General features: G+C 47.4%; 1 protein-coding gene across 1 annotated transcript in view; it reads left to right on the forward strand.

Moving 5' to 3' along the window:
• The window catches only part of LOC147091378 (uncharacterized), a 91,686-nt gene that overhangs the window by 57,274 nt on the left and 6,725 nt on the right, over positions 1-27,687 (forward strand). Inside the window, exon 3 of the mRNA XM_085976581.1 lies at positions 21,922-22,082. Within this exon, the coding sequence (XP_085832707.1) occupies positions 21,922-22,082 (161 nt within the window). The remainder of the gene's footprint in view (positions 1-21,921; positions 22,083-27,687) is intronic.

A 27,687-nucleotide genomic window follows, 5' to 3' on the forward strand; every position in this document is an offset into this window, starting at 1 on the left:
GATGGAGAAGGTATCATGGGAGATAGGCCACGGTTTCGTGGACCAAGATTCCTACTTCCTATCCATTCTATCACTAAGAGTGCACATTTGCACCTTCGTAATATCGCCCATTTATGCCCTTGCCTCAACTTAACTGCTGCCAAATCTCTCGTCAATGCCCCTCTCACCTCTAGACTTGCCTATTCCAACACACTCCTGGCTGGCCTCCCTGGTTATGCGCTCCATAAATTTGATTTTATCCAATACTCTGCCACCCGTGTCCAAACTCGCACCAAGTACCTATCGGCAATCTCCTTTGTGCTTGCTGACCTGCATTGGCTCCCAGTTAAGGAATGCCTCGATTTTAAAATTCTCATCCTTGTTTTCAAATCCCTCCATGGCCTCAGCTCTCCTTATCTCTGCAATCTCCACCAGCCCTTTAATCCACCTCGAGCTCTGCACTCCACCGAAGCTGGTCCGTTGAACATCCCAATTTTATTTGGATCCACCATTGGCGGTCTTACCTTCAGCTCCAGAAAACCTTCGCTACATCTCTCCATTTCTATTTTCCTCCACTACACTCTTCTAAAAACCTACATATTTGGAAAGCTATTGTTCACCTGCCCTAACATCTATATACACGGCTCGGTGTCAAATGTTGTTTTATTGATAACACTTCTCCAAAGCGTCTTTGGACTTTTTACTACGTAAAAGACACGACATAAATGTAAGTTGTTGTTCTTTTGGATCGATGGAACAGTTGAGATGGAGTTATCTCTGCATATAACGCGGGCTGCACCTGACCTTACCTCATCTACGTTAATTGTCATTTACTGGTTAGTACTCTCTCATCTTTAGAAATACATTCTGTATTCTTCTCTTGTTTGTGGGGACATTGTACCAGGAGCTATATCCATTATTTCACATGATGTACCCCTCCAATTATTGCTCCGATGTTCACACCACTTGATCCCCCTGATTATCCCTTCACTTATTTCCTCTGATATCCTTCCTATTGCAGGGAATAGAATGTTTCCAGAACACAGGTGAGGTTTTAATATACATGCCTCATCCAAACGCCAATACCTGAAACTGGGTCTCACTGCCAAAACAGGGGGAAAATAAACTGCCTTTTCACAGAATCACAGAAACCCCACAGTGCAGATAGAGGCCATTTCGGCCCATCGAGCCTGCACCGACACATATCCCACCCAGTCCCCATAACCCCTACACCAACACATATCCCCATTTAATCCCCCTACCACTAAGGGTCAATTTATCATAGCCAATCAACCTAACCCGCACATCTTTGGGCTGTGGGAGGAAACCGGAGCACCCGGAGGAAACCCATGCAAACACAGGGAGAATGTGCAAACTCCACTCAGACAGTCGCCCGAGGCCGGATTCGAACCCGGGTCCCTGGCGCTGTGAGGCAACAGTGCTAACCACTATGCCACGCAAGGGATTTTTATTGGGAGGGGGTGACCATTGAATAATCAGACTTGACATTTGGAAAATTGGAGGGAGAATTCATGAGGGTTAATTTTGGAAGTCTGTGCTCCCTGCCTGGACTCTCAGAACATGGGAGCTGTGTTGGAGATGGGGCTCATTGTACAACCTGTGTTCATGCCCAGTGAGACTGCACACTGGGTGCAGAGCCTGGTCAATGTGCACCTGTGGCACCTCTGCTGAGGGGGGGGGTTGGGCTCCAGCCTCTTTGTGATATCGGTCCTGGCTGCTGTGTGAATGGCTCCCGGCTCCTGTGTGATCTCACCTGGTGACACGACCCCGCCCCTGGTTACGGCCAATAATGGGATGTCAGTGGAGTGACAGATGACACTGTGAGCGAGTTGAGCCCAAATAAACAGGGCAAAGGGCAGAAAAGTACAATGTAATATTGAAGTAAGTAATTTAAATATATTCATTAATTATAAATATATTCAAATTATATATTATAACAGTGACAAATAGAGCTCAATTGTATTCCAGGTCCACATTCTGGGATGACAATGAATCATTTTCCTATTGACAGTTTCAGGGAGTGAGCAATATCTCAGGAAACTGGTAAGAGAGAAGTCAAATCATCACCACACTCACTGGGACTGGAGAAATGTAGCTGGCTCACAGAGCAGATCCGGCAAAACCGAGGCCCTCCATGTCAGAGACGTGACAAAACACGACACTTCAACAACGACTGGAAAGGTGAGGAACTTTACTGTGAATCCAATTAGTAGAGGGTTTTGACGATGTGAGAATCTAACCAGGCGGCGGGAGCTGATCTACATCTGCCATCAGGCTCAGCCTTTGATGTTGGAGGTTGGGCGGGGCTTAACTCGTAGTTAAACCTTGCCAATACCTCAACTGGGAGTGTTTGACATTTAAAGGTAGAGAGATTTGTATTCTTTATGCAGCCCATGCTGCACCTGAGGTGGTTTTGCTTTATTGGATAGTGTCAAGGGAGTTGTACACTGCATTGAACACATGCTGTACCTACACAGCATGTATTTGATGGGACAGTGTAGAGGGAGCTTTAATCTGTATCTAACCCGTGCTGTACCCACCCTGAAAGTGTTCGATGAGACAGTGTAGTGTGAGATTTACTCTGAATCTAACCCGTGCTGTGCCTGCACCAGGAGTGTTTGATGGGACAATGTAGAGGTACTTTTACTCTGTATATAATGTGTGACCTACCTGCCCTGCGATGTTTTTGATGGTAGAGTGGCAAGTGAAATTTACTCTGTATCTAACCCGTGCTGTTCTTGCCCAGTGAATGTTTGATGGGACAGTTTAGAGTGAGCTTTTCTTCAGATTTAACCCGTGCTGCAGCTGACTTGGGTGTTTTGATTTAAAGATGTAAAAGCAGATCCACTCCCTTAAAAATCCTGTTCTGTAACTCTAATTATTCCCTGGCCAAATTGAACATGATAAAAATTACATAGGGGGATAAAATATAGTTGATTATTAAATTAGATATGATAAACAAAACATAGGGGAAGAAGGTTAGTTAATTTTTAAATTGGGCATGATAAGAACACAGCAGTATTTTGTGGAACTGGGAGGTGGCAGTAAATGATACAATTTTGGAGGGCAGATATATATCGTGAGTTGGGCGGCAGCACCAGTAACCGTTACAAATGGGGAGGGCAGCAGTACATTGTGGAATTGGGAGGCGGGAGCAGTAAATGGAACAATTATAGTGGCAGCAGTACATTGTGGATTGTGAGGCAAGACTAATTATTACAGTTGTAGAGGGCAGCAGTACATTTTGGAATTGGGAAGCAGCAGTAAATTGTACAATCTGGTGAGGGCAGCTATACATTGTGTAAATGGGATGTGGCATCAGTAAATGGTACATTTGGAAAAGGCAGCAGAATATTGGGGATTTGGGACGCAGCAGTAAATTGTAAAATTAGAGAGGGCAGCAGTACATTGTGGAATTTGAAGGCGGCAGCAATATATGGTACAATTTTGGACGGCAGCAGCACATTGTGGATTTGGGAGACGGCAGTAAATGTTACAATTGGGGAGGGCAGCAGTTCATTGTGGAATTGGGAGATGGCAACATTAAATAGTAAAATTGAGGAGGGAGGCTGTATATTGTAGAATTGTGAGACAGCAGTAAGTGTTACATTTGGTGAGGGCCACAGTGGAGGAGCTCTTCGGCCACTGGGAGAAGGCGATTGAGGAGGATTCTTGCGATGACTTTCCCTCTGTCAGACAGCAGGTACGCTCCTCTGTAATTACCGCAATCAGACTTGTCACTTTTCTTGAAGATGATCACAATTATGGCATCTCTGAGATCCCCTGGCATGCTCTCCTCCTTCCAGATAAGATAAATTAGTTCTTGAATATGCGCCAGAAGTGCTTCTCCACCATGCTTTTGTGCATCGGTGGGGATTCCATCTGCTCCTGAGGCCTTGTTGTTCTCCAGTTGTTGGATGCCCTTTTCAACTTCATGCTGGGCTGGGGATGTGCTGAGATGGTGGTGGGTAGCATGCTGCGGAAGGAGTTGAGGACACTCGTGTCGAAGTCAGAGTCACGGTTAAGGAGAACTTCAAAGTGTTCCTTCCAGCTGGAGCTGACTGCCGCTCTGTCCTTGATGAGCAGCTTTCCGTTCTTGGCCCGCTTTGGTTTAAGCCTTGTGTGCTTGGGCCGTAGATGGTCTTGACTGCTCTAAAGAATCCACACACGTCGTGGTTGTCGACTAGCTGCTGGATCTCCTGCACTTTCTCCACCCACCATCTGTTCTTTAGGCCGCAAGTTTTTTGTTGGTCCTCGGCCTTCAGCCGCCTGTAGAACTGCTTTCTTGCTCTCGAGTTCTGTTGCTGTTTACAGTCCAGGAATGCCTTGTGCTTGTGGCTTATTAGCTCCTGGATCTCCTGGTCATTCTCGTCGAACCAGTCTTGGTGTTTTCTGGTCGAGTGCCCGAGCATCTCTTCACAGGTGCTGATTATGGAGGCCTTGAGTGCAGACCAGACGCTGTGGGCACTCTGTGTCTCTGCATCACTGGGAGTCGTCAGATTATTTGTGAGGCGCAGACTGAATAGGGCTTTCTTAGCGGAGTCTTTGAGTGCTCCAGCGTTAATTTTCCTGCGGCACTGTTTCTGTTGCCGCAGCTGTTTTAGGGCTACATTAATGGAGATGACAGAGCAGAGTGGTCTGTCCAACACTCCTCTGCTCCTGCCATGGCGCGGGTGAGGTGGACATCATTGCGGTCACTCACTTGGATGATGACATAGTCCAGCAGATGCCAGTGTTTGGAGCGACAGTGCTGCCATTAAACCTTGTACTTGGCTATCTGACGGAAAAATATGTTGGTTATGACAAGGCCATGTTCTAAGCATTTCGACAGGAGGAGGTTACTGTTGGAGTTGGCTTTCCCTACCCACTCTCTGACGATCACACCTCCCCAGAGTTCTGTGTCCTTTCCATCTCTGGCGTTAATGTCGCAAAGGAGGATCAGCTTGTCGCCCGTTCGGACTCGGGTCAGGGATTGTTTGAGTCTGGTGTAGAAGTCCTATTTGGTCTTGTGTGTGGCTTCCGGTGTTGGGGCATATGCACTGATGACCGTACAGCACTGGTTCCGGGCTAGGGTAGGCCGAAGAGTCATGAGGCACTCGTTTATACCGCTACGGCAGAATCGGAGATGCCCAACTAGTTCATTTTTAATGGCGAAACCTACCTCATGGAGGCAGTGTTCATCTTCAGGTTTGCCAGATGAAGGTGTAGCCACCACCTTGCTCCTTGAGCTGGCCTTCCCCTGTCTGCTGGATCTCACTTAGGGCGGCGATGTAAATGTCAAAACGTCTGAGCTCCCGGGCAATGATAGTAGTACGGCATTCCATTCTGTTACTGTTGGGGTTGTCCATGAGGGTCCTGACGTTCCATGCCCCGAACCTCATTTTAAAGGATGGAAGATGCCTGTGCGTGAAATCTTTTAATGTGGGGTGAACTCGCTGCTGGCCCATGCCGCACATTCCCTGGGCCCCGACCCCACGGTGGTGGTCCACGCTGCGCCACTCCTGGGCCTTGTCATCGCTGCTGGGCTCGTACTCGCTCCTGTGTCCCGGCCTTGTACATGAATGATGTTGCCTCTCACAGGATCAAATTAGCACTGATATTCTCGTGATCCCTGGCACCAAGCTCCACTCGCGATCCACCAGTCAGTAGATCACTAGTCCAGTGCTTCTAGTCCAAGCATCGTGTTGATGGCAGAGAGCTTTGGGAATTTGGGAGCTAAATTTAAGTGAAGAGCCAGTTCTCACTGAGAACAAAGAACAAGCATAGTCGCGGAATGGGTAGTGAGCTCAGGTAACTTTAACATTGCAGCTTGAACTTGCAGTTAAGGATGAAATGCACCCAATATTAGTGCCGGGGCAAGTAAACAGCAGTAGAGAGGAGACTGGGGAGGAAAGAGCAAAGAATGACAACGGATGGCCAAAGATGGCAAATGAGCTCTCTAGGGGGATGACAGTCCAGGAGCCATCTTGTTCACATACTAAAGTATGTGTTTATTATGAGGCACTTGATCAAATGCCATTTGAAAGGTGAGGGAAATTGGTTAAATATAGGCAGTAGCAATCATAGAGTCATAGAATTGCTGACCCAAGTTGTGTTGACAATGTGTTTAGCGTGCTTGATGCCCCACTTTTATCACAGGCCTTGTATGGTTTTAATCAATGAATTATAAAATAATTTATATTAATCCTGTTTTATTATTTCTATCTATAGGTTTTCAGGATATGGGTGACACTGACGAGGCCGGTATCACTTGCCCATCCCTCGTAACCCATGAGAAAACGGTGGGACTTCATCTTGAGCCTTTGCAGTCCATGTAGTGAAGGTGCTCCCACAATACTGGTCCTGAAGGAATTTCAGCCTTTTGACTCAGTGACGATTAAGGAACGGCAATATATTTGAAGGGTACAGTAGCATAGTGGTTATGTTGCAGGACTAATATACCAGATGACTGGACAAATGATCCAGAGCTCAAATCCCACCAGCTGGGGAATTTAAAATCAATTAATTAACCAAATCAGGAATAAAATCTAGTGTCAGTAATGGTGACCATGAAAGTACTGGATTGTCGTAAAAACACATCTGCTTCAATAATGGCCTTTAGGTATGGAAATCTACTGTCCTCAGTCATTCTGGCCGAAATGTGACTCCAGACACGTTGCAATGTGGTGGACTCTTAACTGCCCTCTGAAATGGCCTACAAGCCTCTCAGTTGTATAAGACGGCTCACTACCACCGTCTCAAGGGCTATTAGCGTTGGGCAATAAATGCTAGCCTTGCTGGTGACGCCCTCATCTCAAGAATTATTTTTTTAAAGAAGGCCAAGACTGGATGGTGTGTGACTTGAAGTGCGAAATTGGAGGTGATGGTATTTTGTCCTACAATCCGAATCGAATTGTAACCCCTCCCTGTGCCTCGTCCCCTTGATGCAGATTGTAGGAATCCAGCTGCTGCCCAGCGAGTTAAAATTACTTACTGTTAAATACTAAACATAAATAACCTAACGTTTGGCATTTTCGGGATGCAATCCTTTACTGGACACTTGGCAATCAATCTTGGCTGAACATGAGGATGAGAAGTTTAAAATCGAGGCATTGCCTGACCGTGAGCCAATGGATATCAGCGAGCACAGTGGTGATGCTTGAACAGGAGTTGCGAGTTCTGACACGGACAGCAGCGTTTTGGATGAGACAGAAATGCTTGTAATTAATTTTACATAAAATTCTTACATCTCCCCAACCCTCGAGCAATCTGTCTCAGAAGATAATAAATGACTTTGTATGGAACCAGACCAGTCACACAAGAATTTTAAAGCGACAAAACACTGCGAACAAAATGGTCCAGAAATTCCTCGCGGGTGGTGGCAGAAACGGGCGGTATCAGATCGGAAATTCCGATCGGATATTCTCGACCATCATATCTGTTCTTACAGATTATAATCCATTAATCTTCCTTGAAAGTTTCTAATCTTGTCCTGAATATGATCCCTTCGAACCTCTTTATTTTGCAGATATATAGTTTTAATTTTTGCACGTGTCATTAACATTGAGAAATGTTTAATAATGTTATTAGAATTAATAGGGTCTTGCCACATGTCATCACTCTGCCTACAGACAGTAATCCATAAAAGTCTTGACTTGTGCCTTTAAGGAGTTGGCGAAGCTTTGGTGAGTCAGGAGGTGGGTTACACGCCGCAGAATACCCAGCCTCTGACCTGCTGTAGTAGCCACGGCATTTGTGTTGCTGGTCCAGCTGAGTTATTGATCAATGGCGACCCCTAGGGTTTTGATGGTGGAGGCTTCAGTGATGGAAATGCCATTAACAGTCAAGTGGAAGAGGTTGGACTTCCTCTTGCTGGAGGAGGTCATCGTCTACCAGTTGTTGGGGAGAATTTACTATATTGACACCAGGGAATGGTGGATTTTAGTTGTGTGGGGAGACGAGAGAAGCTGGGATTGTTCTCCTTACAGCAGCGAGGTTTAGGGGGAGATTAATTAGTGTTTTAAATTATGAGGCTTTTGACACAATAAGCATGGAGACACTGTTTCCACTACTTGCCTTGTCATTGACAAAAAGGCACAGATATAAGAAACAGGGGGTGGAGGAGAAGAACTTTGGTCACTCTGTGAGGTTTTATGATCTGTAATGAACTCTGAAAGTCTCTTGGAAGCAGATTCAGTAGACTCAGGTCCTAGCACTCTCAGCTGTGAGTCAGCAGGTTGTGGGTTCAAGTGCCACTCCAGTGACTTGAATACAAAAATCTAGGCGACCACTGCAGTGCAGTGCTGAGGGATCACTGAACTTTCAGATGGGCAGTACTGAGGGATCGCTGCAGAGTTGGAGGGGCCATATTGAAGGAGTGCTGCACTGTCAGTGCGCAGTCCTGAGGGAGTGCTGCACTGTCAGTGCGCACTCCTGAGGGAATGCTGCACTGTCAGAGGGGCAGTACTGAGGGAGTGCTGCATTGTCAAAGGGGCAGTACTGGAGGAGCGCTGCACTGTCAGAGGGGCAGCACTGAGGGAGTGCATCACTTTCACAGGGGCAGTGCTAAGGTAGGACTGCAATGTCAAAGGGGCAGTACTGAGGGAGTGCTGCACTGTCGGATGAGCGGCCTTTCAGATGATATGTTAGACCGAGGCCCCATCTGCTCTCTAAGGTGATGGTAAAAGGTCCCATGGAATTATATCGAAGAAGAGCAGCAGAATTAACGCCGGGGTTCTGGTCAATATTTATCTCAATCAACATCACTAAAGCAGATTATCTGGTCATTATCACATTGCTGCTTGTGGGAGCTTGCTGTGCGCAAATTGGCTTTAACTTTGCCTACACTGCAAAAGTGACTGCACTTCAAAAGTACTTAATTGGCTGTAAAGCTCTTTGGGACGTCCAAAGATTGTGAAAAGCGCTATATCAATGCAATTCTTTCTTTCTTAACTGTAACTTCCAAAAGTTAATTGCATATATACTTGGAAAGTAGAAATGTTCAGGGCTATGTGGAAATGGATCAATTGTTAATTAGCATTCATGACAGGATATTCCAGCTTTGAAATAATTTGATCTGTTGGTTGTGGGATCGCTTGGCTCTGTCTAATTTCATCCCGCTGATCTCCATGGTAGAGGCACATTATATGAGGCAGGGTGGCCTCAGGATGAAGGCGAGACTTATTCTCCACACATATTGTGCAGTGGTCAGTCTTACCAATATCGTCATGGACAGATGCATATGCGATAGGTAGGTTGTTGAGGAAGAGGTCAAGCAGGCTATTCCCACATGTTGGCTCTCCCGCCACCTGCCGCCAAACCAGTCTGGCAGCTGTGTTGTTCAGGGCTCAGTTAATGATGGTACTTCCATACCACTGTTGGTGATGGACATTGAAGTTTCCCCTCCCGACCCAGAGGATTAGATATGCCCTTTCTGCTCTCGGTGTTCCCATGAACTGGTGTTCAGCATGAAGATGTGCCTATTGATCAGCTGAGAGAAGGCGGCAGGTGGCAATCAGCAGGAAGTTACATTGCCCATGTCTGACGTGAGACTTAAATATATACTTAGGCAATGTTGAGGACTCGCAGGCTCTCGCTCACTCGACTGTATAACACTGTGCCCCCACCTCTGGTGGGTCTGTACAGATCCTGGGATGGTGATGAAGGATTCGGGAATGTTGTTTGATAGTTATGGTACAGTGAGTATGACTGTGAGAATTCAATGATTCCAGAGCGTGCCATGGGATATTGAGGTTTTTACAGGGTATTTATCTCATTGGTTAATATTTTAAGGATTGTCCTTTCATTCCACGGCATCAACTGTTTGCTGCTTTTAAGTTTTCTCCCCTCAGTCACAAACGATGACATGTTTGTCTGGATAAGGTCACGCTTTAGAGACATCTTGTTCTTGTTCTAGTTTCAGGCAATAGAGAATTTAATTGGGAATTGAATTCCTGGATTGAGTCGGGAGCAGTATAATCTAGGCAGCCCTGGGAATTAAATTCCTGGAGATAGCGGGAGCAATGTACACTTGGTGGCCCTGAGAATGAAATTCCTGTATTAGGGCGGGAGCACTATAAACTAGGTGACCCTGGGAATGAAATTCATGGACTGAGGTGGGAGCAGTGTAATCTAGGTAGCTTGGAAACGAAATTCCTGGAATGAGGTGGGAGCAGTCTAATCTAGGTGGACCTGGGATTGAAATTCCTGGACTGAGGTGGGAGCAGTGTAATCTGGGTAGCCCTGGGAATGAAATTCCTGGACTGAGGTGGGAGCAGTGTAAACTAGATGGTCCAGGGAATTAAATTCCTGGACTGATGTGGGAGCAGTTTAAACTAGACGACCCCAGGAATGAAATTCCTGAATTGAGGCACAGCAGTGTCACTTAGGCGAGTCCTATCATTGCATTGCTGGGGTCATCACTCAGATCTTGCCTTTTAGGTCCATTTATTTTTGTTATTTTTTTATCCTGGTCGCCTGCTATGGAATAAATCAGAGAACAGGAGTGGGGGAATCCAGTTTTTCAGTGTTCCAAACAGAGTGCTACGATTGTGATTTTGGAGAGCGTAGGAATTAGGAGCAGAGGGGGAAGGAGGAGAGAGCGGGAGGAGCGGCCAAAGATAAAGGCAGGCCAGAGTACCCAGGGCCGGGAGCGCAAGGTGTGAGGCAAGTGACTTCAAAACAAGGGAAGACGCTGAAAGAAAATAAATGGTGAGTAGATGGTGATTTTTGAAGTCTTGAGTTTAATTCTTTTAAGTTTGTTAATAGTCTATTAAATAGCGACATGGCAGGGCAACTCAGTCCCGTGGAATGCACATCTTGTGCCATGTGGGAACTCCAGGACACTTCCCACGGGTTTCAGAGATTGACCAGCAGCTGGCATCACTGAGCGCTCTGTGGATAGCACTTTTCAGGAGGTGGTCACCCCGCAGCACAAGAGTGTGCAGGCAGAGCGGGAATGGGTGACCGGCAGACAGAGAAGCAGGACCAGGCAGGCAGTGCAGGAGTCAGCTGAGTGCATCTCACTCTCTAACCAGTATTCGATGGTTCCTCTGGGGAATACAGCCAGAGTCAAGTCCATGGCATCACAGGGGACTCAGCTGTAGGTGGGGGGAGGAGTAAGATTGGGAAAGCAACAGTAATGGGAGATTCGATAGTTAGGGGGACAGACGGGTTCTTCCCTGGCCACAGACTTGATTCCAGGAAGATATGTTGCCTCCCTGCTGCCAGGGTTATGGATGTCACTGAGTGGCTGCAGGACATTCTGAGGGGGGAAGGTAAACAGACCGAGGTCGTGGTCCATATCGATATCATCGACATAGGTAGAAAGAGGGCTGTGATCCTGCAGGCCGATTATAGGGAGCTAGAAAAGAGATTAAAATCAGGGCCTCGAAGGTAATCTTCGGAATACTCCCGGTGCTACGAGCTAGTGAGTATAGAAGTTGGAGGATGGAGCAGCTGAATGGGTGGCTGGAGAGATGGTGCAGAAGGGAGCGCTTTAGATTCCTGGGACAATGTGACCGGATCTAGGGGAGGTAGGAATTGTACAGACCCGACGAATTGTACCTCCACAGAGCCGAGACCAATATACTCACGAGGTCGGGGGGGATTGATAATGCTGTTGGGCAGTGTCTAAACTAATTTGGCAGGGGAGTCGGCACCAGAATGTAGCATTACAATGGAGAAATAAGTTGCACAAAGTATTGCGAGAGACAGATAGCAGTAGGGAATGAAATCGCATGGTTTTAGTTGGGGTCAGACTAAGAGATAATCCAAGAAGGCCTCAGATTGCAACAGGCATTACTGGAAACAGTTAGGCTGCTGATGATTCTGCCATCCCCATTTGCAACACTTAGCCCCTCCTGCCTCCCACCCTATTACAGACCGTCCTTTTAGTTCATTCATCCTTTTCCCCTGTCCGACATCTGCGTAAAACCTGTTACATCTCCAACTTTTTCCAGTTCTGACGAAGGTTCACAGACATGAAACTTTAACTCTGATCTCTCTCCACAGATGCTGCCTGACCTGCTGAGTGTTTACCGCATTTTCTGGTTTATTAAGATTTCCAGCATCCGCACTACTTTGCTACTGCATGGGCTGAGATAAAGTAAAAAGACTTAGATTGATATAGCACCATTCACGACCACCAGATGCATCAAAACGCTTTACAGTCAATGAAGTACTTCTGAGGTGTAGTTACTGTTATAATGTGGGAAACGCGGCAGTCAATTTGCACACAGCATGCTCCCACAAAGAGCAAAGTGATAATGACCAGATTAACTCTTTGTTTTAAGTTGATTGGCCAGGACACCGGTGAAAACTACCCCCAATCTTCTTCGAACTGGTGCCATGGGATCTTTGAGGTCCACCAGAGAGCACAGACGGAGCCTCGGTTTAAAATCTCATCCAAAAGACGGCACCTCCAACAATCCCTCAGTACCGCACTGGAGTGTCAGTCTAGATTTGAAGAGCTCAATGTCCCACGAGTGGGACTTGAACCCACAACCATCTAACTGCGAGGCTAGTGTGTTACCAACTGAGCCACAGCTGACACTGTCAGGTAAGTTTACCGTGCATGTGTGTAAACACACGTAGCGTGGTAAATAATGTTGCTGATCTGCAAGCACAAATAGCCACATAGGAAAACGATGTTGTGGCGATAACAGCGACCCGGCACTAAATAGAGCAGGAGTGGGTACTAAATATTCCTGGATATAAGATATCTGCGAACGATAGTGAAGGAAAGAAAGGAGGTGGGGTGATAATATTGATTAAGGAGAATATTACAGTGCTGTAGAGAAAGGATGCACTGGACGGGGTCAAGGAGAGATTCTATTTGGTTAGAGTTAATATACAATAGAGGTACCATCACACAGCTGGGTGTGTTCTATAGGCCACCAACTAGTGGGAAGGATATAGCGGAGCAAATTCGCAGGGATATGACAGAGAGGTGGAAGAAATATAGAGTAATAATAATTGTGGACTTCAATTATCCTAATATGGACTGGGATAGAAATAGTATAAAGGGCAGAGACGGGGAAGGATTTCTGTCGTGAATTCAGGAGAACTTTCTTGATTTGATGCATTTCTCGCCCAAAGAGGAAGGAGACATTGTTGATCTGGTTCTGAGGAATGAGGCAAGTGAAGTGGAGCAAGTGTCAGTTGGGAACGTTTAGAGAAGGGTGATCATAGTATCATAAGATTTAGATTAGCTATGGAAAATGATAGGGAGCAATCTAGAGTAAAAATACTTATTTGGAGCAGGGCCAATTTCAGTGGCTTGAGAACGAAGCTGGCTTGGGTGAATGGGAATCAAAGATTGCTAGGCAAATCTGTAATCGAACAATAGGCTGCCTTAAAAGAAAACATGGTTCAGTTACAATCGAGGTACAATCCCACGGGGCGAAAAGGTAGGGCAACCAAAGCCAGAGCTCCCTGGATGACGAAAGAGTTGGACAGGAAGACGAAGCAGAAAAATGGGGCGTATGACAGATGTCACGTTCAGAGTACAAGTGAGAACCAGGCTAAATATAGTAAGTTCAGGGAGGCAGTGAAAAAAGAAATAAGAGGGGCAAAGAGAGATTATCAGAATAGATTGGCAGCAAGCATAAAATGGAATCCAAATATCTTCTATAGGCATATAAATAGATACAGGCAGTAAGAGGAGGGGTGGGGCCGATTATGGGCCAATAAAGCGACCTACGAATGGAGGCAGAGGTCATGGCTGAGATACTAAATTTATACTTTACATCTGTTTTTGCCAAGGAAGAAGCTGCTGCCAAAGACATAGTGAAAGAGGAGGTAGTTGAGATTCTGGATGGGCTAAAATTGAAAAAGTCTCTGTACTAGAAATGCTGGCTGTATTTAAAATAGAAAAGTCAACAGTAGTGGATTGGAGTCATCCGCGGATGTTGAGGAAGGTAAAGGTGGAAACCGCGGAGGTACTGGCTATAATCTTCCAATTTTCCTTAGATATGGTGTGGTGTTAGACGTTGGAAAATTGCATTTGTTACACCCTTGTTCAAAACGGGTGTAAGGATAAATCCAGCAACTATAAATCAGTCAATTTAATATTGGTGGTTGGGAATCTTTTAGAAACGATATCCGGGACAAAATTAACAGTCAATTGGACAAGTGTGGATAAATTAAGGAAAGCCAGCACGGATCTGTAAAAGGCAAATCCTGCTTTAACTAACTTGATCGAGTTTTTTGACGAAGTAACTGAAAATTTTGAGGAGGACAATGCAGTTGATGTGGTGTAAAGGGACTTTGAAAAGGCGTTCGACAAAATGCAACACAATAGGCATGCCAGCAAATTTGAAGCCCATGGAATAAAAGGTACAATGGCAGCATGGATACAAAATTGGCTAAGTGACAGGAAACAGAGTGTAGTGATGAGTGGAAACTGGAGGAAGGTGCACAATGGTGTTCCTCAGGGATCGGTACTAGGTCGACTGCTTTTCTTGATATATGCTAATGACTTGGACTTGGGTGTAAAGGATACAATTTCGAAATTTGCAGATGACACAAAAGTTGGAAGTATCTTGAACAGTGAGTCATTTGGAGATAGACTTGAAGACGACATAGACATGCTAGTGGAAAGGACGGACACGTGGTAGATGAAACTTAATGCAGAAAAGTGTGATATGATAGAATTTGGTACGAAGAATGAGGAGAGACAACATAAAATTAAGTGTACAATTCTCAAAGGGGTGCATGAAAAGAGAGACATGGGGTATGTGTATACAAATCGTTGAAGGAGGCAGGGCAGATGGATAAAGCAGTTAAAGAACCATACGGGATCCGGGGTTTCATAAATAGAGGCATAGAGTACAGTAACAAGGAATTTATGCTGAAACTCTATAAAACACTGGTTCGGCCTCATCTGGAGTATTGTGTCCAATTCTGGGTACCGCACTTTAGACAGGATTTGAATGCCTTAGAGCGGGTGCAGAAAGGATTTACAAGAATGATTCCAGGGATTATCAAATCAAATCAAATCAATTTTTATTGTCATTGTTAGTGCACAAGTGCAGTACAACGAAATGTAGGCTTGCGGCTCACGAGCGTGTACATTTGGATTAAGACATTTAAACATTCAACATACATTTGGCTTGTAGTATATTAACATAACATAACCATAATAAAGTGCAATAGCAGATGTGCAGGCTTTATAGTTTGTTTGTGGAGTTCAGTAGGATGACAGCCCTGGGAAAGAAGCTGTTCCTAAATCTGGTCGTACGGGTGCGAATGCATCTGTAGCGTCTCCCAGATGGCAGGAGGGCGAACAGACTGTGGCTGGGGTGGGTAGGGTCTTTGATGATGGACCGTGACCTCCGTAGACAGCGTTTCTGGTATATGTGCTCTATGGTCGGTAGCCGGGTGCCGGTAATGCGTTGGGCAGTTTTGACTACCCGCTGCAGGGCTTTCCGGTCATAGTAGCTACAGCTGCCATACCATACTGTGATACAGGTTGTCAGGATGCTCTCTATAGTGCAGCGGTAAAAGTTAGAGAGAATCAGGGGTGACAAGTTACATCCCTTCAGCCTCCTTAGGAAATATAGGCGCTGCTGGGCCTTCTTCACCAGAGAGGAGGTATTGAGAGACCAGGAGAGGTCTTCCGTGATGTGGACTCCGAGGAACTTAAAGCTGTCCACCCTTTCCACCACAGCCACATTGATGTGGATGGGGGTGTGACTTCCGCCTTTGGACTTCCTGAAGTCCACAATGATTTCTTTGGTTTTCTTGATGTTAAGGGACTTCAGTGACCTGGATAGACTGGAGAAGCTAAGGTGGTTATTCTTAGTGCAAAGGAGGTTGAGAGGAGATGTGATAGAGGTATTCAAAATCATGAGGGGTCTGGACAGAGTAGTTAGAGAGAAACTCTTCCCATTGTTGGAAAGTTCATAAATCAGAGGACACAGGTTTAAGGTGATTGGCAGAATAACCAAAGAGAACATAAGAAAACACTTTTTTACACAGCGAATGGTTAGGATCTGGAATGCACTGCCTTAAAGGGTGGTGGAGGTAGATTCAATCGTGGCTTTCAAAAGGCAATTTGATAAGTAACTGCAAGGGAAAATGCAGGGTATAGGAAAAGGGCGTGGGAGTGGGACTTGCTGAAGTGGTCTTGCAGAGAGCCGTCACAGGCTCGACGGGCCGAATGACCTCCTTCTGCATGTTAACCATTCTATGACACTATCTTTTAAGAAAGAAAGACTTGCATTTATCTAGCACCTTTCACGACCACTGGACATCTCAAAAAACTTTACCGCGAATTAAGTACTTTCGGAAGTGTAGTCCATCTTGTAATGTGGGAAACGCGGCTGCCAATTTGCGCACAGCAAGCTCCCACAAACAGTAATATGATAATGACCATATAATCTGTTTCTGTTAGGTTGATTGCGGGATAATCATTGGCCATGACACCGGGGATAACTAAACTGCACTTCTTCGAAATGGGGTATATTACGTCACCGGAGAGCGCAGAGAGCCTCGGTATAACTTTTCATCCGAAAGACGGCACCTTTGACATTGCAGCACTCCCTCAGCACTGCACTGGAGTGACAGCCTAGATTTATGTGCTACAAGTCCCTGGGGTGGAACTTGAAGCCACAGCCTTCTGAGTCAGAGGTGAGTGTGCTACCCACTGAGCCACAGCTAACATATAGGCCCCGATTTTTGGCTTGTGTGGGAAATGGTCGGGTTTCCTCGATTGTGGGGTTTCTGGCACGTGTAAAAAAGTGTCAGCCAGCGCCACGCAATTTTCCCTCAAGTGGCCAATTAATTCGCAGCAAGTGGGAAGCATTGCTAATTGTCCAACTAGAGTCAGAAATCCCCACAGTATGATGTCACCATTCGTGGTGCTTTCCAGGTCCATAGCAAGCACTGCATCCTCTGAAGGCTTCCAAATGAACCATGCAGGTTGGCAGAGGAGCCTGCAGCAGCCGTGGCCTGTGCCAGACCCGGAGCTGCCTTCAAATTCGACGAGGCTTCACTGCAGGCATTATTGGATGGGGTTAGGGCCCACAGGGAGGTCCTCTTCCCTAGGTCAGGGAGGAGGAGGCCTCCCACTGAAACCAATGCTACATGGATGCAGGTGTCAGCAGATGCCAACTCGCTGGGAGTCACCAGAAGAACCTTGGCATTACATCTCTAACTCCTTCCTTTACTCCACCACAGTACCATCCAGAGCCCCCGTCCTCACTGTGGAGGAGGAAGAGGCTGTGCAGCCAGACTCCTCAGAGGAAGCTCCAACCTCTGAGGGCACAGCGTCAGCAGCAGTAAGCGCACCCAGCACCAGCGCAAACACTCACACCTCGGGGGGACCTTCGGGACATAGAGTAGTCTTGTCACCTGGTGTTTCACAGCTCACAAGTGAGCCTCAGCAGATTCTGGAGACAGGAACAGCAGTGGAGGGTCCTCGTCGGAGGGCGCAGGACCCTGCCAGCTCAGCTCAGCTGCGCTGCATGTTGGTCCTCTGCCTCTGGGTCCATCTGCAAGAGAAGAGGTGATGGATCTCCATGCACAGATGCAGGAGTCTCTGGCACGTTTTGTCTCCAGGGTCGCTGCGAGTGTGGAGCGAATGGAGGAGTCCATAGCGACCATGAGCAGAGCCTTTGTGGAGTCATTGGCGCATGAATGCATCGCCATGGAAAGGTTGGCAAACTCCATGGAGGAGATAACTCGCCAGGGTACGGAAAACATGGTGAGTGCTCATAAGAGAATGAAATCTCGTGAGGAGCGTTGGCCATCTATTGAACACAGAAACCAAACCTTCATGGAAGTCCTTCTGAGTAGGACTGCCAGTGCAGATACGGGTCCCGATGGCCCCCTAAAGCGCAGCAAGGTGCTCTCAAGCCACTTCCAAGCGCTGGCCCCTTCTGGCCTGTGCAGCTTCAGGTGAGTGAGCAGCAGCCTGGTGCTCCTGTTGCTGATCCTGCTGTTCCTGGTTCTGCTGCTGCCGCCTCTGCTGCTGGAGATCCTCTAATGGCAAGAAGGGAAGGAAAAAAAGGCGTCCCATGCTTCTCGTAGATGCCTCCGCTGAGGATGCGCTGAGTGAGGGTGGCCGGAGGGGCTTCCCAGGAGATCGCATTGGAGAAGTGTGTGAGGCTGCAACCTTCCTCAGCCTTGAAGAAGTAGCCCCAAACCTGCAACAACAAGGTCCTTCAACATACAAGTGATGTCCCTTTAAATCGCAGCTTCTCCGATTGACCTGCAGCTGACAGCAAGCAAGCCAGCAAGCTTCACGCCAGCTCTCAGCAACGGGGTTACCCGCAGTTGTGTTAGATGTGGGGAAAGCCCCAAAGTTGCAACGGCCCCGGAGAATCTACCTGAAAAAGCTGATAATTGCTTATTAGTGCTCCGACGACCAGTCCAGCCAGCGGTGGCCAGGACTGAAGCGACTCGCTGAGAAACGGCGGTCCGAAAGTCGGACAGTGTGGGGAATCAGGCGGGGGTGTTCTGAAACCGTTTTTTCGCCGATTTTCGGCCCCCGGCCGCAAGAAAAGCCGTCCGGCGGCGGCCAGAAAATTGACCCCATAATTCCTCCTTTTTCCTGTCACTTTCTCTTCTTTTGTTTTCATCTTTAGATCAATACAGGAAGAGAAACTCGCTTCTCTCTATTTTATCCTCGGTATTTTTGGACTCTACTGGAATCGAGGGATATGCGGATCGGGGAGGGATGGGGGGAATGTGGATTTGAGGTCGAAGATCAGCCACGATCTTATTCAATGGTGGAGCAGGCTCGAAAGGCCGAAATGTCTACTCCTGCTGCTAATTATTATGTTCTTATGTTTATGGGCGCTGAAATATTGAACATTCACTCACTTTTGAAATAAAACTGTGTACAATAAGGTGAGCTAGAATGTATTGCAGTAACACATTGTGGAGACAATGGGTCAATGAGTCTGTTTGTTCAACGACTGTAATTTATGCCAGTTACAGTGAGGCCTAATGATGTCACTCAGTGATTTCTCTCTGCTGTAAAGAAGGACCTCCCTTCACTGTGTCACCTCACACAGTCAGTGCACTGCTTCCAGCATAAAGACCACCAGCGATTCACAGAAGGGAAGTCATGGATTGGGTAGAAGTGCTTGGGATATTAGGAATATGTTATGATATAATAAATATGTACTATCCTCTCCTCATTGCTGTTGGCGTTCCTACTAAGAATCTATGTCCAGTTATTAATTCGAAGTAATGGAGAGGCCCAGCGAAAGATCTGAGCACTTCAGTGACGAGGAATTGGTGGCACTGGTTGGCGCAGTGGGACTGCAATGGGCAGTGCTGTTCCCTGAGAGTGGCAGAAGGCCATTGCCCTGGGAGTTTAGAAGGGTGTGGAGGGAGATGTCTCAGCACACCTCGAGAGGTCTGGTGCCGAGGACTCACCCAATGTCTGACGAAATTCAATGACCTCACTCGGGTGGTCAGGGTAAGTGACTGCATTTTAATACATCTACATCTCTCCATCTCAACTTCACTCTGTGCACAGAGGGTTTACAAACCCAATGGCCCAACACTCATCCAAGACCTATGGCCATCTCATAAAACACATATGCACATCCCACTCCTTGCAGATATTAATGGCTATTCAACAATGGGAGGCTGTTCTACCAAACACATGGCTGCATACAATAAGGAGAATTCAACTCTGGTTGGCACATCTGCCAAACACATGGCTGAACACAATAACGTCTATTCTACTATGGTAGGCACATCTGCTAAACACGTGGCTGCACACAATAACGTCTCTTCAACTATGGTAGGCACATCTGGTAAAATATGGCTGCACACAATATCATCTATTCGGCTATGGAGGCACATATGCTAAACACATGGCTGCACACAATAACGTGTTTCAACTATGCTAGGCACACCTGCTAAACACATTGCGGCACAAAGTAACGTGTATTCGACTATGGTAGGCACATCTACTAAACACATGGCTGCACACAATAACGTCTATTCGACTATAATAGCCTGTAAGATCTTAATGATCTCTTAGAGTTTTTAGACAAGACACCAATAGGCAGCAGCTATTATGTTTGCACAATAGATCAAGATTTATTAAGCTTACAGCGTAAAATAATTAACATTAAGGAACCTCTCGGACACAGATGACTTTGTCTTACGTCTGTCACTTGATTCTCGCAGCAAGACTGTTTAAAGTTGTTCTTTGAGTATTGATGTTTTAACCCTTTTCTGATCAAAAGTTGGTTTGGCCAGTGGCCATATATGTTCTTGAACAAAATAACCTTTTATAATTGGTTCTAATGGTCAAAATACCATTGTCACACAGAGTAAGGTAGCATCTCGCCTTTCCAGTATTTTTCCATCAAATCTTTCCTGCTGTCTTGTTATCTTGTTTATAGTTTTTCACCACATTGTAGTTTAATTTATCTCTTTCATTTGCTGCCTCCCTGGTACAAGGCCTTTATTCCAAGGGCCCATATCAGCGCTGTATCACTAGTCTTGAGTTATCCAGAGTATCTCAGCTTAATCTTTTTAAAAAAAAAATTTATTCATTGATGGGATATGGGCGTCGCTGGCTAGGCCTGCATTTAGTGCCGTTCCCTAATTGCCCTTGAGAAGATGGTGGTGAGCCGCCTTCTTGAACCGCTGCAGTCCATATGGTGCAGGTACACCCACAATGCTGTTAGGAAGGAAGTTCCAGGATTTTGGCCCAGCGACAGTGAAGGAACGGCGATACAGGTCCAAGTCAGGATGGTTTGTGGCTTGGAGGGGAACTTGTAGGTGGTGATGTTCCCATGTGTCTGCTGCCCTTGTCCTAAGTGGTAGAGGTCGCGGGTTTGGCAGGTGCTGTTGAAGGAGCTTTGGCAAGTTGCTGCAGTGCATCTTGTAGATGGTACACACTGCAGCCACAGTGCGCCGGTGGTGGAGGGAGTGAATGTTGATGGTGGTGGATGGAGTGCCAATCAAGCGGGCTGCTTTATCCTGAATGGTGTCGAGCTTCTTGAGTGTTGTTGTAGCTGCACTCATCCAGTATTCCATCACACTCCTGACTTGTGCCTTGTAGATGGTGGAAAGGCTTTGGGGAGTCAGGAGATGAGACACTCGCCGTAGAATTCCCAGCCCATGGCCTGCTCTTGTAGCCACAGTATTTATATGGCTGGTCCAGTTCATTTTCTGATCAATCTACCAGATAAATACCTAAACTTTCATGATCTCTCCCATTTCATGTCCGTATACTAATTATCCTTTAAGTATTGTTGCAATTAGCTTTGTTAAGCGAACTCTAATTTCTACTCAGCATTGTAATATGTTATTTAACAATTTAACCTTCACTTGCAGCCTGTGGCTCCTTTTTATCAAAGCTTATTCAAAACTGCTTTTGACTGTCCTCACGGCTGCATTTTGAACAAGTCTTAGCTTTCTAGTTACCCAGGAGTAATTATGGGTAATATTATTTGGTCAAAAGCTACACTTGAATTTCTATGTATATGATTCTTGTCTACTAATTATCTCTAAATATCAGCCTTTTGTACAAGGCACATCTGCTAAACACATGGCTGATCAAAATAACGTCTATTCAACTAAGGTAGGCATATCTGCCATGCACATGGCTGCACACAATAACAGCTATGCAACTGTGGTAGGCAAACCTGCCAAACACATGGCTGCACAAAGTAACGGCTATTCATCTAAGTTGGGCACATCTGTAAAGACATGACTGCACAAAATAACATCTATTCAACTATGGTAGGCACATCTGCTAAACACATGGCTGCACAAAATAACGTCAATAAAACTGTGGCAGGCACATCTGCCAAACACATGGCTGGACTTAATAACGGCTATTCAACTATGGTAGTCATATTTGCAAAACACAAGACTGCACACAATAACGGCTATAGTAATATGGTAGTTAAAATGCCAAACACATGCCTGCCCACTCGAACACAAGCTGTCTTTTTATTGCAGGCCATTCTCTCATAACAGACTGGAGCAGCAAGGCACGGGAAGAGGACCGGCACGCCTACACCCGCTGACTGATTTGGAGGACAGCATGCACAGAATCGTTGCCAACCAGTTCACAGGTGTCGTGGCCGCTGGAGAGGTCGACACCTTTCCAGACCGCAACGGTATGTTAATCAGCATTCTCTCCTCTCTCTTACTACTTGCCCCTCACAACAGCAGCCTTTTACACTTTTAATCCAACTAAATGTCTCCAGTCCTTGCTCCCTTCCTGCCACTCTGCCCTCAAGCTAAAGGCACTTTTATACCATCCTGCTTACAAATAGTGAAGCACCAGCTGACCAGACTGTCCCTCAGCCTGCCAGTGGCAGCTACACACCAGACGAGGAGGAAGAGGAAGCCGGAGTCTCACCACCTGCAACTCCAGAGGGTGATGCATCAGACACTGGGGCGACGCCTTCCCTGGAGTGGAGCAGGGTGTAAGCGTCTGATGAAGGCGAAGCTCCTGGAACAAGCAGGCTGCAGCAATGTCATGGGAGTAGGGAAGCTCGGGAGCCATCTCCCCAGAGGGTGAGTAGGCGTGCGAGTTCTGCTGCACATGACTCAGATGAGGACACACGCCTTGAACAAGCACACTGTGCTCATGGGTGCAATAGCATGGGTGCCCGACAGCATGGATGGACTGCCTAGGAGCAGCGAGGAGCCTGCTGCTGGCATAGCTGTCATCTGTGTGCAAACCCTTGAACCCATCTGATGTAAGAAAACTACCAGGCACTTGGTCTGATTATTAAACAATGCTTTAATTAACTGTTTTTGAACATGGCGATCTAGTTGTGTCCTTCAGTAGATCCTGTAAAAGAATGTCCTGAGCAAGCTGGGCCCATGCCTGAGTATTTATACTCACTGTGGACTGCACCCACAGCAGGCCGCCCAGTAATATTTCATAACACTTTCCACATGACTGACAAGATTCATGTCAGCATCCTTGCCCGGTTGCAAAGGAAGGTTGCATTGCAGGGAGACCGTGGAGACGCAGAGCCCATACCACATGTAATGGGTGAGGTGGCACGAGTCATTTCAGCACAGGCTGATGCAACGCAATGCCTTAGTGCTGCAATTGAGTCATTGGCTAGTGCCACACAGTCTCATGCTGCTCGCAATCAGTCTCAGCTTGCTGACACGCAAGCACTGACTGCTGCCATCCTCTCTCTGCCACGCACAGTCCCCCGCAAATCTCACAGTACCACAGCAGTCCAGCAATCTGTGATGGGGCAGATTGCTCTGGATGCTGAAGTTCTTTCCCGGGGGAGTGGCAGTGTGTCGGTCGAGCAGGGCAGTGCAGTCCTTTCTCAGGATGACAGCATTCCATCTCCCACCACTGCCACTTCCCCATTGCACTTGGCACGGCCTGCAACAGAGCCAGCCCTGACTGCTGCCGCCCATGCTCAGTTGGTGCAGTCTGCAGCCAGGCCCTCCTGGCCCAGAGCTAGTCGAGGGCGTCCTTCAAGTCAATCTCTGTATCCAGCATTCAGCAGCTTTCCACCAGCCTTGCGGCAGCCAATGGCACCATATTAGGAGAAGCATTAGCGTGGAAAGGGGGGAAGAGCACAAGGGAGGAGGTCACCCTCGAAGGTCCAACAGAAGAAGCTGTAAATAAATCAGGGGAATGTTTGTGGGGAAAGGTCGATGTCTTTCCTGATTTGACTCTTTGCCACTTTGCATGGCAATAGGGTGAACGGGATGATTTCAATGATATGCTTCTTTATTCCATCGAAGCATAGAATCATAGAAAGATACAGCACGGAAGGATGCCATGTCGGCCCATTGTGTCCGGGCCGGCCAACAAAGAGCTCTCCAGCCTAATCCCACTTCCCAGCCCTTTGTCCGTAGCCCTGCAGGTTAGAGCATTCCAAGTGCACAACCAAGTACTTTTTAAATATGGTTAGGATTCCTGCCTCTACCACCCTTTCATTCAGGGATTTCCAGACCCCGACAACACTCTGGGTGAAGAATGTTCCCCTCAAGTCCCCTCTACCCCTTCCACCATCACTTTAAATCTTTGCCACCTGGTATTTGACCCATCTGCACAGGGAAATTGACCGTACCTATCCACTTTATCTATGCCCCTCATAGTTTTTTTGCTCCTCAATAAGGCCCCCCATCAGCCTCTTCTGATCCAAGAGAAACAGACCCAGCCTATCCAGTCTTTCCTCATAGCTGAGATTATCTACTCCCGGCAACATCCTTGTAAATCCCCTCTGTACCCTCTCTAGTGCAATCACATATTTCCTATAATGTGGTGACCAGGACTGCACGCAGTACTCTAGCTGAGGACTAACTAGTGTTTTATACAGTTGAAGCATAACCCCGCTGCTCTTGTATTCTATGTCATGGCTAATAAACGCAAGCATTCCGTATGCCTTCTTAACCACCTTATCTACCTGGCCTGCTACATTCAGGGATCTGTGGACATGCACTCCAATGTCCGTTGTTCCTCTACACTACACAGTGTCCTAACATTTAATGTATATTCTCTTTCCTTGTTAGCTCTCCTGAAATGTATTGCCTCACACTTCTCCGAATTGATTTCCATTTGCCACTGTCCTGCCCACCTTACCAATTTATTGATATCTTCCTGCAGTCTAGAGCTTCCTTCTTCAATATCAACCACACAGCCGATTTTAGTATCATCTGCAAACTTCTTAAACAAACCCCCTGTATACAAGTCTAGATCATTGATATATAGCAAAAAAGCAAGGGACCTAATAGTGAGCCCTGCAAAACCCCACTCGAAACAGTTTTCCAGTCACAAAAACACCCATCAACCATTACCCTCTGCTTCCTGTCTCCGAGCCAGTAATGAATCCAACTTGTCACTTTGCCCTGGATCCATGGGCTTTTAACTTCGTGACCAGGCTGCCATGTGGAACCTTATCAAAAGCCTTGCTAATGTCCATATACACTACATCAAACGTACTATCCACATCTACCCTCCTTGTTAACTACTCAAAAAATTCAATCAAGTTTGTCAGACACGACCTTTCCTTAACAAATCCGGGCTGACAATCCTTGATTATTCCGTGTCTTTCTAAATGAGGATTTATCCTGTACTTCAGAATTCTTTCCAATTATTCTCCCACCACTGAGGTTAGGCTGACTGGCCTGTAATTACTCGATCTATCCTTTTGTCCCTTTTTAATCCAGGATAGCACATTAGCAGTCCTCCAGTCTGCCAGCACCACAACTGTAGCCAGAGAGGATGGAATAATGATGTGAAGGGCCTCTGCTATGTCCTCTTCTGCTTGTCTTAAATGCCTGGGTTACATTTCATCCGGCCCTGGTCAGCTATCCAATTTTAACGCTGCTAAAATCCTGAATACTTTCTCTCTCACAATGTTTGTTCCATCTAATATTTCACACTCCCTCCCATAGGAATGTCTGCTTCGCCCATCTCCTTCGTGAAAACAGCTGCAAAGTATTCATTAAGAACCCTACCGACGTCTCCTGCCCCCACACATAGATTACGCTCACGATCTTTAATGGGCCCTACACTTTCTTTAGTTATCCTCTTTCTCTTAATCTATATATCTATCTATATATATATAAAAGGATCGAACTGTCTGTCTGTCTGTCTTTCCGTCTGTCTGTCTGGCTATACACTCTAAAGTTATAGAGCGTAACTACACGTGCGTTACATCAAAAGAAAGCTTATGATTCTGGAACGATCATAAGCATATTTACGTTTAGGCAAGACGAAAATTGTGCCCGCAGTATCCAAAAAACTTTCAAAATTCCACTCATTATCCACTCATTAGCATCAAGTGACGCAATGGTCGACCAATCGTCCGGTCGAGCGACCCGATGGTCGACCAATCGCTGCGTCGCATGGTTGGGTTCGTCGCGCGTGCGGGCGGGTCCTCCTAGAGTCGAGTGACAGGACGATTGACCAATTGGTGCGTGTGTGGGCGGCCTTATCATTCTGAACCGAGGTGAGTTGCTGCCATCTTAATTCCATTCATTTTCCCGCTTTCTGCGTGTTTCTTTTCAATCTACATTTCCAGGAAAAAAAAATTGCTTTTATTAAATTGTTTTAAAAAAAAGTTCATTCATTTGTAAATATTTTCTCTAACCTGATGATTCTTTTTCCTACCTGTCCCCGTTTTTGTAAGGCCTCAAAGCCTAGGCCTCAAAGCCTGGGCCTCTCCTGCCCAGCCATGCCCGAGCTAGATAATTGTCCCATGGCTTCTGGTAAGCTCCTACCCCCCCCAGTCCCCCCCCGTCACGTTACCCAGGGCAACGGCGTTGGCCACGAGGGTCACGGGACATGCACAAGGTGTGCGCACAGCAGGCGATGCACAGAGCGCGGGAAGGCAGCAGCTGAGATGTGGCGTCTCTCTCTGTTCCCCGCTAGGTGGTCTTGAAGCCGGCTCGGGCGGGGGGGTGGGGCTCGGAGAGCGGGGCTCTCGGAAGTGCGGGGTGGGGTGGCCGGGGCTCAGAGAGCGGGCTATCGGGAGTGCAGGGCGGGGCAGATGGGGCTCAGAGAGCGGGGCTTTCAGGAGTGCGGGGCGGGGTGGCGAGGCCGGTGATCGGGAGGATGGGGGCTCAGAAGGGGGGGGAACTGTTACCCTGGCAACTGCGCGTGGCCATCTCTCAGCAGCTCAAGCCGGCTCATGCCTGTTCCCGGGACTTGGCTCCATTTGTCGCCGCGGGCCACTCGCCCTCTCACTCTCCTTCCCTCTGTCTCTCTCTCTCCTCCCCTTCCCCCCTTTCTCTCCCCCTCCCCCCTTCTCTGCCCTCCCCCTTCTCTCCCCACTCCCTCCTTCTCTCCCCCCTGCCCCCCTTCTCTCCCCCACTTGCCCCCTTCTCTCCACCCTCTCACCTCCCCCTCCCTCCCCCCGCCCCCCCCTTGACCCTCCTTCACCCTCCCTCCCCCCTCCTCCCCACTCCTCCCTCCCCCCGCTCCCTCCCCCTTCCCCACCTCCCCTCCCCCCGCCCTCCCCCCAGCACTTGCTCCCCCCTTCTCCCCCTTCTCCCCCTTCCTCCCCTCTTCCCCCAGGCGATCTCTCTCTTCCCCCCAGTCGCTCTCTCTCTTCCCCCAGTCGCTCTCTCTCTTCCCCCATCGCTCTCTCTCTTCCCCCCAGTCGCTCTCTCTCTTCCCCCCAGTCGCTCTCTCTCTTCCCCCAGTCGCTCTCTCTCTGGCCCCCAGTCACTCGCTCTCTGGCCCCCAGTCGCTCGCTCTCTCTCTTCCAACAACAACATGCCCTCAAAGAAGCCTCGGCACCGCCGGGCACTCTAGCGAGTATATAATAAAAGCGGTTTTTCTGTCTGTCTGTATGCCTGTCAGTCTGTCTGTCTGTCCGCTATACACTCAAAATTTGTAGAGCGTACCTGCACATTTGTTATATCAAAAGAAAGCTGATGATCAGGGGAGTGTCATAGGCATACTTACTATTTGGACAGACAAAAGTTGTTCCGACAGTATACAAAAAACCTTCAAAAATCCGGTCGTTAGCGGTTGACCAATCCTACCGCTCATTAGCGTTGAGTAACGTGATGGTTGTCCAATTGTGGGGCGTTTCATGGCGTTTGTGGGCGGGGCCTAATCATTCAAACTGCCGAGCGGGAGCTGAGCTGAGGTGAGTGGCGGCCATTAAAGACCAGAGACAGCGAGCAGGGGAGCAGTGGTGAGGGCTCCGTCTCAGCGGATCAGGTGCACATCAGGAGTTGGCCCGCAACACATCGACCGGAGGAGCAGCGGCTCTCGCTCTCCTT

This window comes from Somniosus microcephalus, unplaced genomic scaffold (assembly GCF_052327205.1).
Source record: "Somniosus microcephalus isolate GS21.2 unplaced genomic scaffold, FLI_Smic_1.0 unresolved_chr3, whole genome shotgun sequence".
Classification (NCBI taxonomy): domain Eukaryota; kingdom Metazoa; phylum Chordata; class Chondrichthyes; order Squaliformes; family Somniosidae; genus Somniosus; species Somniosus microcephalus.